Below are 14,645 nucleotides of genomic sequence, written 5' to 3' on the forward strand. Positions count from 1 at the left end.
TCAATTCCGCTGCCGTACGCGAGGTGACATCACCCCTACTCGTCGCCTCGAGCCCGCGCAGCGACGCACTAGCGCGGGCATCCTAAAGCCATGCAGCCCGTCTTCTGCCCGTGATAAACGGGAGCCTACGCACGCTTGACGACCCAAGCCCGTGAGGTCGACTGGACCGCTTCCTATCTCGCGAGGTGCGTTGTATCGCCGTCTCTCTCCATTTTTGAGTGCTTATATCGGGCCATCCAGGACAGGGTGTTGGCTAAACATCATTTTATTCTCCTTCCCTACCTTCTCTTCCTCAGGCTCTCCGTCCGACGATGAGCGCAGGCTCTAACAGCACCATTCCTGCGGCGGCTGTTCTCGCGGCGAAAGATCAAGCTATCTGGGTCCCGCGGAACATAGCATACACCCATCAGCTGTGGTGGTTCGTTGCCAGTTTTATCGGCCTCATCGCGGCGGGTCAGTTTCTCTCTTGGGTACTGTCGTGCCTTTTCGCACGCTCCACGCGCGAGGACGCCGAGGGACGCGGCGCGGCTCGCGTTCGCCGTTTTTCCTGGAGCCGACTTCCTATCGCCTTGGTCAACCACTTCCGCGTGTTCGCTTTCAGGAATACGGTCGGCGTTGGCCAGACGTACACCTTTATCTACGCAGAGGTTTGCATCACGGTTGGGTACATCGCCGCCCTTTTCACCTGGGAGTTTGCCAACAGTACGCGGTCTTCACTGTTCATCCTGTTTGTTTAGCGACTGACGGCTATGTGTAGCGACGGGCCTCGCGGGGTCTGCCTTGACATTTGGGTACTGGTCGGGAAGGGCAGCGGCGCTATCTGTCAGCCAGCTCCCTTTGCTAACGGCGCTAGGAACCAAGAATAGTATCCTTGCATGTGAGTAGTGCGCTCACTTGCACCAAGTGTCATGGTCCTGACCGATACTATGTGCCGAAGACATCACGGGAGTCAGTTATGACAAGGTGGGACTTCACTCTGTTTCATGTGAAAAAGAGGTCAATGCTGAAACTTTTTGTATAGCTGAATTTCTTTCATCGGATGGTGGCCCGCGTGATATTCATTCTTCTTTGGGTTCACGCAAGCTCTAAAGTAAGTCCTCTCTCCTTACCAGCGCGAGGACCTTGTTCATGGCGACCTACCTATAGATCGCAACGTAGGTCTAGACGTTGGTGACCTCTACGATCATTACTGACTTGAATCCAGCATCGCGCCTGCGTCTTATGAGGAGTGGTACATTCGGGCGGCCTTGACGGCCATAACTGCTTTCACTATCCTCATGATCCTCATGGTCGTATCGTATCGGTCAATCCGATCCCGATACTACGAATTCTTCTTCTTCACGCATTTCACAATGGTACTGTGAGTACGCCATACCTGACCGCTCTTTCAGCTGTTACTCAACACGTTTATGGTGTGTAGCATCTTCCTCATCGGCGGCTTCTATCACGCGAGGCAGCTTTCTATATTCTCTACATACGTCTGGCCTTCATTCCTGATTTGGGGAATTGACCGCTTCTGCCGCTTTCCTCGCCTGGTCTACTACAACAACTACCTCTTCTCTGCCGCCTCACGGCCTACTACCGGTATTGACGCGTCCGTGGAGCTCCTCTCGGCCCAGTTTGTGCGCCTGCGCTTTCCCCGGCCCTCGCAACTTAAATGGACCCCCGGACAAGCCGCATTCCTCATCCTGCCCTCCGTCTCCACCATCCCTTTCGAAGCGCACCCGTTCACGATCGCGAGCGTTGACTCGCGCTACCGCTTGCGCGGCAAGTCGATTTCGCGCACAGATTCTATGGCGACATTGTCAGAAGCCAAGGACATGCGCGACGCCCCGGAGTCAGAGGAGCTACAGTTCATGATCAACGTCCGCGAGGGCTTCACGAAGCGACTTGCGCAGGTGGCGGAGATGGGCCAGAGAGTCAAGGTGTTTGTTGACGGCCCGTATGGGTTCTCCCCTGACCTGTCGGGCGACGATACAGTCGTTCTAGTTGCCGGTGCGTAGGAGCTGCCACTCGGGATCAGACATGGCTAATACAAGGGTATCCACATTATAGGAGGGTCGGGTATCTCTCTTGTTCTCTCGATGTTCCTCGGCCTTGTCAGGTAAAGATGCGATTCATTTCATCTCAAAGCAAACAACTAATAGGTGCTATTCGTAGCGATGTCCAGAATGGAATAAGTCGGTGCCGTAGAGTCGTGTTCATTTGGTCTATTCGTGATCCCGGTGAGTCCATGTCTATGTTAGGAGCGTCTTGCGCCTCATACTCGACTTTCAGCGCAACTCGACTGGATTGCTGACCCCATGGGCAAAGCCTTGGAGCTCGCTCCGGAGCAGCTCGACGTGTCCGTCCGTATCTTCATGACCGGTCGTGGGCGGTTGCTCGACCCAACACCCCTGATGGACGGCGACGGCGGGAGCACCTCCGCGTACGAGATGATGCCACCCGCGATGGAGATCCGCCGCCCTCTGCTCAGCTTCGCCGCCGTCCAGGTCGCACAATGCCGTCCGGAGTTGAACAAGCTACTCAAGGATGAGGTATCTGCCACCGCTGGACGCATCTCTGTTACCGGTGAGTATCAGTTTTTGTAGACTTCGATGTACCAATGCTCATGCTTCGACAGTCTGCGGAGGACAAGCGATTGCGAAATCCTGTCGCGATGCTCTCCGGATTCCGTTCAGCCAGACGCTGTACGGCGGTCCTAGCGTCGTGCTCCACGTAGAGTCTTTTGGTTACGCTTAGATATTCGCGTTCAATTTGTTCGAATCGCCCGTACGCTCGTTCCATTGCGCACATAGATCGTACACCACTCTGGGTTGTACATGCCCCGCTTCTCAGTCGCACGGACACTCCTTAGTGCCGAATGAGAAAGTTCCAGGGACTCAACACTGCGTACATGTTTGACCTTACAATACCCCACAACAGTCCTTTTGGCGACCTAGAAGCTACTTACACCCTTCCTATATTTGCTATATGTATGCTCTACTAGTACTATGTACCCATGGACGGTGTATACATTGATTTGCATGCCTACGTAGTCTTCAGTGTATCCAGGAACGCGAGGAAGTCCCTCTTCGACGCACCGCCTTCCTCCCACTCCGAAAGCACTTCACTCCTAAGCTGCTGCAGCTTAGCGCGCTTCTTAGCCCCATCCTCGCCGAACGCCTTCGCAAGCACGTCGCGCGCCTCGGCCTGCAGCGCCTCGGTTGTCCCCGCGGCCTGCCGACCGTTCCGAAGAATCGGCTTCAGCCCGTGCCCGCTCCGCACCTCGATAAGCTCGTACGCGACCCCGAGGTTCTCGGAAAGGTGCACCGCATTGAGTGGCTGGTCTGCGCCGAACGGCCACATGATGCTGCAAAGCGGCCGTCAGCGTCGTGTCTTCCGTGCAGGCACACTGGTCACCTACAGAGGAACTCCGGCGGTGATCGCCTCGAGCGCGCCGTTCTGTCCGCCGTGCGAGACGAACCAACCGGTGGCCTGGTAATCAAATGTTATTCTTGAACTTCACCGATGAAGAAAGCGGGCTACGTACGGGGTGGTTGAGAATCGCCTGCTGAGGCGACCACGGCGATAACAGTCCCTTGCCGTACGCCGTCACTTTCGCGGTCACCGCGTCCGGGATTGCACCGGCCAAAGGAGAGGCATGGCTCAGGATCTGATCCAAGTGCTGAGTCAAACGAACACCGGCGATGTGTCGAGCGCACTCACGAATGGGAGACCGAGTTCCATCACAACGTCAAGGAACGCCCAGATCGTGTCGGGGGTCTTCACAGGCCAGAAGATACTGCCGAATGAGATCTAGTGCGCTTCGAGTATCAGAAGCCGTAACTCGAGAATGTTCGCAACACATACATATAGCAGAGAATGCTCCCCGGACGTTCGCAGCGTCTCGTCCAAGAAGCGCTCGATCGCGTGGGCCTGTGATGACTGTTGTTTCTCCCCGGCGAGAGCCCGGGTACCGGAAGGCAGAAGCGGTCCAACGATGTACGCTGCTTTCGACAGCTCCTTGTACCACTCTCGCAGGGTTGCGACGGCTTCGGGCTCGTATGATTCAGACGTGACGATGAATACTCCGTCGGCGATCATGAGAGACCTGAACGCACGAGTGTAAGGACGCGTGTGTAGAGGCTTCAAGGCAAGACATACTCGTATGCCGGTATGAAAATTCTTGCGGCAATCTCCTCTGGCATGGGGAACTTTTCGTATGTCAGTCAGATGCTCGATGGACATTATATGCTATATGAACTTACATCTTGAGGTTGATACTCGTAGTCGTACATAGGAGGCATGCCTGGGGCACGGACGACGTCACCACGCGCATTGAGCATCTGTACCAAACCATGCATGAGTAACCCGGACGACAATAAGGCACACAAATTCCACCTACCTCCAACGCTATCTCCACAGGCTCTCTGCCTGTACGACGCGCCTCTTCCTCCGCCTTCACGCGTATATTCCCCTTCCCTCCCAAGCTCTCCGAACCAAATAGAGGGAAGAACGGAGAGAGCAGACCAGGGAACCACAGGTACGCCTTTACACTGTCTCCGCTGATAGCCTTCGCGTCCCGAAGGGACTGGTGTGCAAAGCACTACTTGCTACGGTTCAGTATGCAGTAGACAATCAACGCAGCAGCCCGGACGTACATCGAAGATGAGGGCGTTGGGCTTGGGACCCGAGGGGAACGCCGCCCCGGTCTTCACGCAAACGACCTCCTCCCCGTTGTCGAGCTTTCTCCATGCGGCAGCGAAGGCATCCTCGAGTGTCTTCGACGTAACCGCGCCCTCATGCACCAGCCCGACGATCCTGCAAGCGATCGTCAGGACAAGATCTGGAGAACCTCGCGCGCGTGTGCGGGCACGCACCTAACACGGGAGAGGAAGGCATCTTCGCCGACCTCAAAGTTGCGCAAGAGCTCGGCCTTGACTCGATCAACGAACTCGGGGGTCGTGAAGAATGTCACCAAAGTGGATCCCGTCTTCGCGACGCGCGCGGAGAGCGTGATCAGAGGACGTGCATGGCCTGTGCAAGCGCGATGGTCAGAACGTTGTGTGCGAGAGGGAGCGGCCGATATCATACCCCACGCCTGTAACGGGAAGACAGCCAGGTGAAATCCTACTGGAGAGTCGCTCATCTTGAGAACCGTTATTGTGAGGGAAGAGGGATATAACGGTGCAAAATCGAGCTGTGGGTGTCGTCTCACATTATAAGTGGTAGAACGCACGAGGCGTTCACACGACCAGGGCGCTTGGTAACTCCCACATAGAATGACTCACCTGAGGTCAAACGTAAGAACTGTCAGCGGGACCGTGAGCTTGTATCCACCATAGAAGGTTTTGCAAATCGAGAGGCCGGCCCCGCGCCGTCCCCGTACAATCACTATCAAGGAACTGGTTGGTTGAGCGTTCAGCTCAGGCTCTGCGCAGTCGTCGTGATTGCATAGATGCCACCATGTCATTGAGGTTTCTCTCGCAGACCAGCAAGGTGCAATGCACCCATCAAATATTCCTAGCGCGTAACATCTGAGTGTCATCTCAGCGTGTACTAGCGTACTTCTGTCACGATGTGAGAACAGAACTCAGTGAACCAACACATGGCTAAAAGTACTCACATTGGAGATTCTCATTGATGAGAACATCTCTAACAGACTTGACATGTACTCGCTCGTCCGTCGTCTTTGACGGGTGTACAAGGCATGTTGCCAATGCGAGCGACGAGGTTGATTACCGCCACTACGAAACAAGGTTGAAGCTAATAGCCTCTGATCCTAACAAGGACAAATACTGGCCCAGGTTACCACTACCTCGAGTCCACGTGGCTACCAAAAGTCTCAGATCATTAGATGTGAAGCTTAGAGATTGAGTGTAGCTCACCGATTCAGTGGTGAGCATCGCCATGTTTGACCGGCGCGGCGCAGCATTAAGACCAACAGCCCGATACTGGTACTGTAACCGTCGAAACATTTTACGATCTGCACAGGATGCAAGTGCACTACAATAACGCAAGACAACGAGGGTCATGCGAGAAACAATTCCAGCCGGTCATGTCCAGTCCTATAGCGATCGTGAGATGTGCTCTGCGCACGAGGGGTCCGTCCCGGCCCATAGGTGCTACGTGTGGCGGCCGAATCTCCAATCCGAGATGCACCATCCGGCTCATAACCAAAACGCACCATTCTAGAACGCCACTCCAAACGACGCCAACGCGAGCCCAACAGCGGCGGCGCCCCACAACGACGCGGAGAGGGCGCTGGGTGCTTGTCGTGACGCTCCACTGACGGTCTGCCCGGTGAGGTTCGATGGTGCAGAGGCGCCAAATAGTTGGAGGTTCCGGTAGTACGCGTTGACCGTAGACGGCGGCGCCCACGAGTCGTCGCTGCCGCCGAAGAAGGTCGAGAACCAGAGGCCGCCGATGGTGATACCCGCGTCTGAGCGGTATTGCAGCGCCTGCTCGTCGAGCGCCTTCACGTTGTTATAGCTGCAAGGGGTTGGATACATGAATTCGCTGCCGCCGAGAGCTGTGCGAAGGACGTACTAGAGGACGACTTCGCCGTTTGCCGTGTTCAACGGTTGGTTGAGACGCACGAGAAGGGTCACGCGATTCCATCTGTTGGGCGTCGGTTAGCTGAGTATTAGGGTGAATGATAAGCAAGGGGACGCACTGGCCGGCGACGAAGGAGAACGAGCTCCGGTCGATGCTAGTCCCGAAGCCGTCCGAGTTGCACTTGAAGTGCGAGCTAGAGCAGATGTCGTTCGGTGTTGGGATATAGGCGTAGACTACGATCATACGAGAGAATGAGCGCCGTCGTACGAGATCTTCGCCGGCGCGGGTGCGCGCAGGGCTTGGCGTGCGCCTGGAGGATTTACGCACCTTCGCCAGCGGCCTCCTTACGCCACATGAGTCGCGTGCTGAAGCAGTTGCTCCCATTTGCCGCACTTCCTCCCGAACAGCCATCGGGGTCAAGGCCACCTCTCAACCCCGGAAGCTTCCCTCCCTTGACGAAGTCGAAGTTGGAGTCAAACGCCACCTCGTACGTAACGAGCATGCTTTGGAACGTCGATCCGTCCGACGTGTTCCATAGCGAGTAGAGCTGCATGCCGCTGGTCTCACTGCCGACCTGCCCGGACGGGTATGTCACTTGCAGCACGGGGCCAGTGCTGTTCGTCGTGGAGGTCGGCGCGGGCTTGTCCGGGAAGGGGTCCGCGACGAAGGCAATGTTGGACGCGCCCTGCTGAATCTTGCCCTTGCTGAGCGACCAGCCAGAGACGATGAAAGACTGGGCATCCGAGTTTGAGAGCGTGGCAGTGGGGAAGGGTATAGACGTGCTGGTCGTGAGGGAGTAGATCGACGCGAGTGTGGTGGGGTCAGCGATCTGCTGCGACCACGCGGGGGAGGCGGCGGCGACGACGAGAGTGAAGACGGCAAGCGCAGTAGAGAACATGGCGGCGAGATGTGGCAAAAGAGGGACCTGCCCGCGAGATGTCTATGAGGCTTGAGAAAGGCTTCGCCGCAGCAGTTGTGGACAAATTAGCTTGTCCGTGCTACTCCGCCCAGACCAACAGTTTCACTGACCTGTACTACCACTCGTACGATGAACTCCCGGACGTGCTCGCGTCAAAAGAAAAACTGAACAGGATGAGAGGACAGGTGGTGGCAGTCGAGAGCTAAGTTAGACAACCGCAAGACGGACGCGTTTGGCAACAAGCGCCCACTAATCTCCGCGCTATTGCGGGCGGCTGTATGCGCGTTGTCTCACCTCTCCGTCTTCCACTTCCACTGCTCATGGTCGCACTATCGCCTTAGCTATTCATCGACGTGCAGAACAGCTCTTATGAGCCATCTAGGACATCTTGATGCTGGAACTCTCTGGGCTGTCGACGCTAAGCTGACTGTGGTTTTGTTTTGCCGTCTTGGAAATACACGCGGCACTCGACTCGAAGCCAAAGAGTGAGGCACACTAGACCTGCTACAGCTGTGCTCAAATGTGCTCAGATGGCTCTCTAATGGGATTACCTTAATCCTTGTAGAGACCCCATACAGACGTGAAGTTGGAAGAGAGATGGACGTGTACTCAATCAGACCCAATCATATCCCATCGCTGACTTAAAGCGGCCTACGTTCGATTATGAGTTTGGGAACGGTTGCGTGCAATCGCCGATGATCGTGTCCTGCAGTCTACTTTCACCACAGATGCAACAAGATGCAGGGTAACTTGGTGAGGGCTACACTTGAACGATGTTCCGCAGTACTTGCTCTACTCATCAATATCAATTCCAGTACCAACGCTCAGTTCATACTTGAAGGCCACAGTGTCGCTTTCAGGCTCCAAGTCATATGCCGAATTTCGACGACAAGTCATCCTTTCCTCACATCGGGAAGTTTTGTGATCAAAATGGATGGGCGGCAACAGCATCAACGTACGGGACAGCGGCATGATGGAACCTGTGCGTTACTACTTTCTTCCCTGACACCGCAAGCCGTATATATGGATGATAACCTGATCTACACACAGGCCCGCGTGCCCAGCCTGGCGACAGCCTGCTCTGACTACAGGTTTTGATGGCATACCTCTTCTTGGCGGCGGTATGTCGTCCGCCTCCGACGTTTAAAAAGGTCGCTCCACGATCATGACAATCTGGCTTGCCCCCAGCACATTCACATCCGACTTGAGGTCATTCTCGCTGCACGGTTTCTCTCTTCAGCCCTGGTTGGCTTTCCTGTTCATTTTTCTTGAGAGATTCTTGTAACGAGTTCACGTCCCCACACACGACCTACCTCCGTCTCTACCATGCTCCTCTCCGCGACCGTCCTTATCCTTGGCGCTCTGAAATATGCCGCTGCAGCCCCTACGCCTGCCTTCGACATCAACGTCGGCGTGGGCAGCACTTCCGATGCCAAGACGACCGCTGTCTCGCAGGACGACATCACGAACAATCTGGTTCGTCCCGCACTATTCAGCCGTGCGGCGTATTGCTCGGCCGCTGCCGTGGAGAACTGGCAATGCGGAGACTCCTGCGACGCACTCCCCAACGTCAAGGTCCTGACGGCCGGAGGCGATGATGGTCTCATCCCAGGCTTCTTCATCGCACACGATGTGGACAAGAACACGATCGTGGTTGCGCACCAGGGGACGGAGCCGAAGAACTTCCTGTCGGATCTTAACGACCTCAAGTTCAGTCAAGTGGATGCGAACACCACAGTGCTGCCCTCCGCCGGTGGTGCGTTGTGCAAATAATTGCGGGGCAAATCACATTTACTCATCCGCGGGACTTATACAGGCGATGTGAAGTTGCACGACGGGTTTGCTGAGACGCAGGGGCGGACCGCAGACCTAGTCTTGTCTACTGTCCAGGCGGCGCTGAACTCGACAGGCTCCAAGAGCGTCCTCGTCACTGGTCACAGCTTGGGGGCAGCAGTCGCGAGCATCGACGCGATTATGCTGAGGTCCAAACTTGACCCGAGTATTGAACTCACGTCGGTCGTCTACGGACTCCCCCGCGTCGGAAACCAGGCATGGGCTGATCTTGTCGACTCTATGGTGAGTGTGTGCCCCTGTCGATCACGTCTCTCGTGAGATCTCATGCTCGTGCATATATGCAGCTCGGCTCCTCGTTCACGCATGTCACGAACCAGAACGACCCAGTGCCGCGAGTGCCGCCACAGTTCTTGCAGTTCCAACACCCCAGTAACGAGGTACACATCACCGCCGTTGACCCGTCTGGCGAGACCGCCACGGCGGAGCATTGCCCCGGTCAGGAGAACTCAAACTGCTCTGGGGGAAACAACATTCTGGACGCGAGCGTGACGAACCATAGAGGTCCGTATTTCAACAACATCTCTATGGCGAACAGGTTCTGCACCCTATAAATGTGATATGGTCATTGTCCCGCTTATCCATATCGCGACTTGTGTGAAAGCGAATTTTTGCTCCCTGCTGTCGGTCAGTGGATCGATCCGCGGAGCCGCCGCAGACAATCTTGTGGACTTGCTCGGACTGTTTCTGCGCGGCTTCCCGGACTTCGCTGCATGACTGGCAGCGGAAACCCGCGTCCGTCTTCTCGTGGGCTCTCCCACTCTCCACGCTTTCACATCGGTAGATCGTCTCCAGGCTGCTTTCAAATTTCTATCACCGGCCTTGAAAGTTCAATATGGCCTATCCGATGCTCTTGATATGCCTATATGCCTCTGAATTGCCCGTTCTGCGAAGAACGGTTTCATTGCCGGTGCGCTTCTCCAGTTCTTGAACCTTGCACCCGGCCGTGTGCGAGCCTCGTGTGCTGACCTTAGTCAGTCCGTACGGCTTGTTATGCCCTCGGCACTGCACCCTGATGCTTCTGTCGAAGAACCTAGTGTTCATATCGCACGAACAAGCTTCTATGATGCTCGTGCACGCGATAAGGTCCGCCCATCTGTGTCCTGTGACGTCGTGCCGACGACGAAAGTCATGGTGCACGACCTGCCATCTACGGCGCCCATACAGTAAGTATCAAATCCGGTGCTTATCGCGGCCGAACATAGGCAGCGACTGACCAATGCCCGCGCGCCCCTCTCGCTAGACTTCACAGGCCGAGGTGGGTTACTTGGGCCGTTCTCTCGCCGCCGCATGAGCGGCTCCCACACACGCAGGTTGATGGGAACGGCCTGCCATTTACTGTCTTTTTCGCATTCATTTTTGGCTCCCTGCCTTTTCAGCCGGGATCATTCTGCCTTAGGAGTTAGCCCGACGAAAGATCCGCCTCGTTGGGCGTGCAAGGTGAGCTTCGGTGCGTCTTCCATACTCGTCGCGCTGCTGCGCACGAGTACCTCGCACCATGTGTGCTTCGTGTCTTATCGCTTGGCACGAGGAGAGCTACACTCCAGTTCGACGACACAGCGCATATAAAGGTCGCGGTATTTGGGTATGGGCTCCCCACGAGCGGATTCTGCCCTCGCTTTTGGTCTTGGCCCGCCATGTTCTCCTCAACCCTCCTGGTCGTATGTCTCGCTGCTGTCGCGTATGGGAAGCCGATGGCGCGCAGCATGCAGGTGCATGAGACGCGGGAGTCGGTGCCCTCCGCATTCCAGCGCGTCAGCGCTGCGCCGTCGGACGCGACCCTCAACCTCCGCATCGCGCTCGTACAGAACGACATGGCCGGGCTCGAGAAGGCGCTCATGGACGTGAGCGACCCCGCCAGCCCCCTCAAGGGCCAGTTCCTCACCAAGGAGGAGGTTCGTCATCGGTGCCCTCGATGCTTTATATGCCGTCGACTCACCCCGATTTCGTTAGGTCAACGCATTCGTTGCTCCCAAGCCTGAGACCGTTGCGGCGGTCAACGCATGGCTGACGGAGAACGACATCGTAGCGACCGCCGCATCCCCCGCGGGAGACATGCTCAGCTTTTCGATCCCGGTCAGCAAGGCTAGCGAGCTGCTTGACGCGGACTTCGCCGTGTTCAACCACACCGCGACCGGCAAGACAATGATCCGCACGCTCGCGTACTCGATCCCGGCCGAGCTGAAGGGTCACCTCGACTTCGTTCACCCGACCACTGTGTACGTGTTTGGAAGCTCTATGCCCTGTGTTGGATTCCTGACAGTCAGACTTGCAGCTTCGCCCAGCCGTTCTCTGGCAACGTCTTCAGCTTCGTGCCCGCGCCCGCTGACAGGCCGGTCCCCGAGGTGAACGTGACGTCAGATGCTGTCCCGGCCTCCTGCGCTACTACCATCACCCCGGCGTGCCTCCAAGCTCTGTACGGGATCCCCACCGCCGCCGCCACCCAGAGGGCGAACACTCTCGGCGTTAGCGGCTTCATTGACCAGTTCGCTAACCAAGCGGACCTTAGGGTAAGTTTCCCGTCGAGTGCTCATGTTAAGCGAGGACCTTACACTATGCAATACAGGCTTTCTTGACTCGGTTCCGCCCTGATATGTCATCGGCAACCGCATTCACTCTTCAGACGCTCGACGGTGGTCAGAACCCGCAACAGCTGGCCAACGCTGGTATCGAGGCTGTAAGCTGGCGGCGCTATAATCCTTGCTCTGAGCGGGCCGCTGACGCTGTCTCTTCAGGACCTGGACACGCAATACACGATCGGCATTGCAACGGGCGTCCCAACCACGTTCATCTCCGTCGGCGACAACAACCGCGACGGCGTGAATGGCTTCATGGACATCATCAACACCCTGCTTGGCGAGAGCGCGCCCCCTCAGGTCCTCTCCACCAGTTACGGCTTTGACGAGCCCGACCTCCCCGCGAGCGTAGCCACGTGAGTGTGCACTGGAGTGGCTGTTACCACCCCCACCCCCCGTACTGACGTTCGTGTTCAACAGCAACCTCTGCAATGCCTACATGCAGCTCGGTGCCCGTGGTACTTCCATCCTCTTCTCGTCCGGCGATGGTGGCGTGTCCGGCTCACAGAGCCAGAGTTGCACCACCTTCATCCCTACGTTCCCGTCTGGATGCCCCTTGTCAGTATCCGCTCCCTCTCACGTGCTTGGCATATTCTAACCACTCCGCGCAGCGTCACCTCCGTCGGCGCCACCACCCGCATCAACCCCGAGGTTGCTGCAACCTTCACCGGTGGAGGCTTCTCCAACACCTTCGCAGCGCCGAGCTACCAGTCTGCTGCTGTCTCGACCTTCCTCACCGCGAACGGCAACACGAACTCGGGCAGGTTCAACAGGGCGGGACGCGGGTTCCCCGACATCTCCGCGCAGGGCCAGAACGTCGACATCGTGTTCCAGAACCAGGTCGGCACCGTCGCGGGGACGAGCTGCTCGTGCCCGATCACGGCGAGTATCATCTCGCTGCTCAACGACGAGCTCCGCGCCGCGGGCAAGCCGTCGCTCGGCTTCTTGAACCCCTTCCTGTACTCGACCGCTGGACGTGCCGCGCTCACGGACATCACGAGTGGCTCGAACCCTGGCTGCAACACGAACGGCTTCACCGCACGTGCGGGCTGGGACCCCGTCACCGGTCTCGGCACGCCCAACTTCGCGGCGTTGAGGACCGCTGTGGGCTTGTAAGGAAGGTAGATACGTAACTGTTCGAGGGAGAGCCGAGTAGGCGATCTAGGAGCGCAGTTGTGGTGGTCTGTAGGACGATGTTTGTATAAGCAATGTAAAAATACATGCAATGAACCCACGGGTCACGGTGTATCTCTCGTTCCTGAGTGTGTCCCCAGAGTCCAATCATGAAGACATGTAAGCCGCGTAGAACGGACCACCGGAAATCATACAGTTCTAGCTAGTAGTAACACATTGAGAGTCAATGTCACTGGCACTGCAGGCGGTATGAAATCGCATGGTATTGAGCACAGAATCTGCCACCACTTCTTCGGTTCCGGTGGATCTCTTGGACGGTCTCTCCGCAGGTCGAGCGCCAGCGGTCCATCGCGTTTCGGAAGCGGCTGAATGGGGGACACGCCCCACCGCTCGTCCTCATCATACTCGTCCTCCGTCCAGCAACCTCCGCCGCCCATCATGCGGTCTCGCCATTCCCGCTGTAGGCGACGGGGCCAGTACTCCCCATCATAGAGGCGACTCCGGAGGACAGACACCCATGCCATTGAAGTATCCTCTTCCGCGCACACCGCCGCGACCTCTTCCACCTCGCGCCTCAGCGCAAGCATCTTCGCGGCTGTAGCGCTGCTTGCCGAATACGGTGCGCGGCTCGGCTGGACAATCACGAGACGCAGGCTGGGATACGTCAGCGCCGGCGCGGCTGCATCCGGCTCTGTGCCATCTTCGTCACTCTGGACTGTGTCTCGAGAGCCCGATAGTGGAGGCATGGAAAGCTCGAGCATGTCGCGGACCATCTGTGCCACCTTCGCGCCTCCTTGCGAGATTCGCAGGTGGGTGACGGCGGGTGCGAGCTCGCTCCAGCGCGGAAGCGTGTCCTCCCAAGAACAGGACCTCGGCCACGTATACACGACATGAAGGCGTTGCAGGTTGGGGAAGGGTGCGCCTTGAGAGTCGTCCGTGCCAGGTATTGACCCGCTGGGGAGGGGGGACGCGTGCATGAACAGGCCGTCGTTTCCGAGTAGAGCGAGCTCGCGCAGCGCGGGAAGATGGCACCGCACCGGCGGGAGGCGCACGTCGCAGCGCTGGAGCACAACGAGCGTGCGCAGGGTGTCCGCTGCGCGCGCGAGGAGCGCTGTGACAGGGACGGCAAACTCGTCAGGCTGCGTGAACATCGCGTGGCCCTCGTCACCAGGGTAGTCCGTCCAGAAGTTCGTGAGCGAGACGCGCGTGGGGTCGGCGTAAGTTTTGGGCATGAAGGAAAGGAGTAGGTGCGTCACCGGCGGGTCTTCGCCGGTTGAGTCGCGGATGCGTTCGAGGCATGTGAGGAAGTTCTGCACGTGGCGGAGGCCACGAAGCCTCACGGAATAGAAACGCGCAGATGTGGAGGCCCTTCGGAAGGCTTTGGACGCGAGAGCCAACGTACAGCCAGTCCTGCCGCCATCAGTACACACCAGCCGGAATATTATCTGCCAAAGTGACTGTGGTAAGCGATTGACTATGTTTGATGGCATGGGAGAGAATAGAGATGCTGGGAGGGGGTGAAACAACGAATACAAGGTCAAGGTCGACCATGTACGCACCGCCAGTCACTATAAGAAGGTCGGGGCGCTTCGGTATAGTATTTTTATACGTACACAGCTCCTGAT

At 57.2% G+C, this 14,645-nt stretch overlaps 7 protein-coding genes across 7 annotated transcripts; 3 read left to right on the forward strand and 4 right to left on the reverse strand.

The window, feature by feature from the left end:
* Positions 1-311: 311 nt before the first annotated feature.
* TRAVEDRAFT_43274 (uncharacterized protein) lies at positions 312-2,742 on the forward strand (the record flags this gene model as incomplete). The annotated part of the gene is made up of 11 exons (XM_008035612.1): positions 312-702; positions 758-877; positions 938-963; positions 1,022-1,090; positions 1,147-1,154; positions 1,205-1,355; positions 1,392-1,995; positions 2,056-2,104; positions 2,161-2,225; positions 2,278-2,571; positions 2,624-2,742. The coding sequence occupies 11 exons, from the start codon at positions 312-314 to the stop codon at positions 2,740-2,742; spliced, it is 1,896 nt and encodes a 631-aa protein (XP_008033803.1).
* A 249-nt stretch (positions 2,743-2,991) lies between these two features.
* Positions 2,992-5,137, reverse strand: TRAVEDRAFT_56171 (UDP-Glycosyltransferase/glycogen phosphorylase). The gene is made up of 11 exons (XM_008035788.1): positions 5,077-5,137; positions 4,863-5,019; positions 4,644-4,803; positions 4,388-4,588; positions 4,251-4,328; positions 4,147-4,196; positions 3,853-4,093; positions 3,709-3,798; positions 3,533-3,655; positions 3,407-3,477; positions 2,992-3,352 (listed from the first exon to the last, which is right to left on the reverse strand). The coding sequence occupies exons 1-11, from the start codon at positions 5,129-5,131 to the stop codon at positions 3,031-3,033; spliced, it is 1,548 nt and encodes a 515-aa protein (XP_008033979.1). The 5' UTR covers positions 5,132-5,137; the 3' UTR covers positions 2,992-3,030.
* A 1,036-nt stretch (positions 5,138-6,173) lies between these two features.
* Positions 6,174-7,438, reverse strand: TRAVEDRAFT_34231 (uncharacterized protein; the record flags this gene model as incomplete). Its single annotated transcript, XM_008035460.1, has 4 exons — positions 6,174-6,474; positions 6,532-6,603; positions 6,659-6,773; positions 6,868-7,438. The coding sequence occupies 4 exons, from the start codon at positions 7,436-7,438 to the stop codon at positions 6,174-6,176; spliced, it is 1,059 nt and encodes a 352-aa protein (XP_008033651.1).
* A 1,347-nt stretch (positions 7,439-8,785) lies between these two features.
* Positions 8,786-9,864, forward strand: TRAVEDRAFT_34232 (alpha/beta-hydrolase; the record flags this gene model as incomplete). The annotated part of the gene is made up of 3 exons (XM_008035461.1): positions 8,786-9,215; positions 9,276-9,535; positions 9,598-9,864. 3 exons carry the CDS (start codon positions 8,786-8,788, stop codon positions 9,862-9,864), a joined length of 957 nt encoding a protein of 318 aa, XP_008033652.1.
* Positions 9,865-10,947: 1,083 nt separating this feature from the next.
* TRAVEDRAFT_113847 (family S53 protease) lies at positions 10,948-13,002 on the forward strand (the record flags this gene model as incomplete). The annotated part of the gene is made up of 7 exons (XM_008036159.1): positions 10,948-11,205; positions 11,264-11,529; positions 11,619-11,820; positions 11,877-11,987; positions 12,046-12,242; positions 12,307-12,444; positions 12,498-13,002. The coding sequence occupies 7 exons, from the start codon at positions 10,948-10,950 to the stop codon at positions 13,000-13,002; spliced, it is 1,677 nt and encodes a 558-aa protein (XP_008034350.1).
* A 206-nt stretch (positions 13,003-13,208) lies between these two features.
* On the reverse strand, positions 13,209-14,252 carry TRAVEDRAFT_43279 (uncharacterized protein; the record flags this gene model as incomplete). Its single annotated transcript, XM_008035613.1, has 1 exon — positions 13,209-14,252. The coding sequence occupies one exon, from the start codon at positions 14,250-14,252 to the stop codon at positions 13,209-13,211; it is 1,044 nt and encodes a 347-aa protein (XP_008033804.1).
* Positions 14,253-14,357: 105 nt separating this feature from the next.
* TRAVEDRAFT_112926 (uncharacterized protein) lies at positions 14,358-14,510 on the reverse strand (the record flags this gene model as incomplete). The annotated part of the gene is made up of 1 exon (XM_008036160.1): positions 14,358-14,510. A coding segment is annotated over one exon (153 nt), but the record flags the coding sequence as incomplete, so codon positions are not given.
* Positions 14,511-14,645: the final 135 nt, after the last annotated feature.

This window comes from Trametes versicolor (assembly GCF_000271585.1).
Source record: "Trametes versicolor FP-101664 SS1 unplaced genomic scaffold TRAVEscaffold_2, whole genome shotgun sequence".
Taxonomy (NCBI): Eukaryota; Fungi; Basidiomycota; class Agaricomycetes; order Polyporales; family Polyporaceae; genus Trametes; species Trametes versicolor.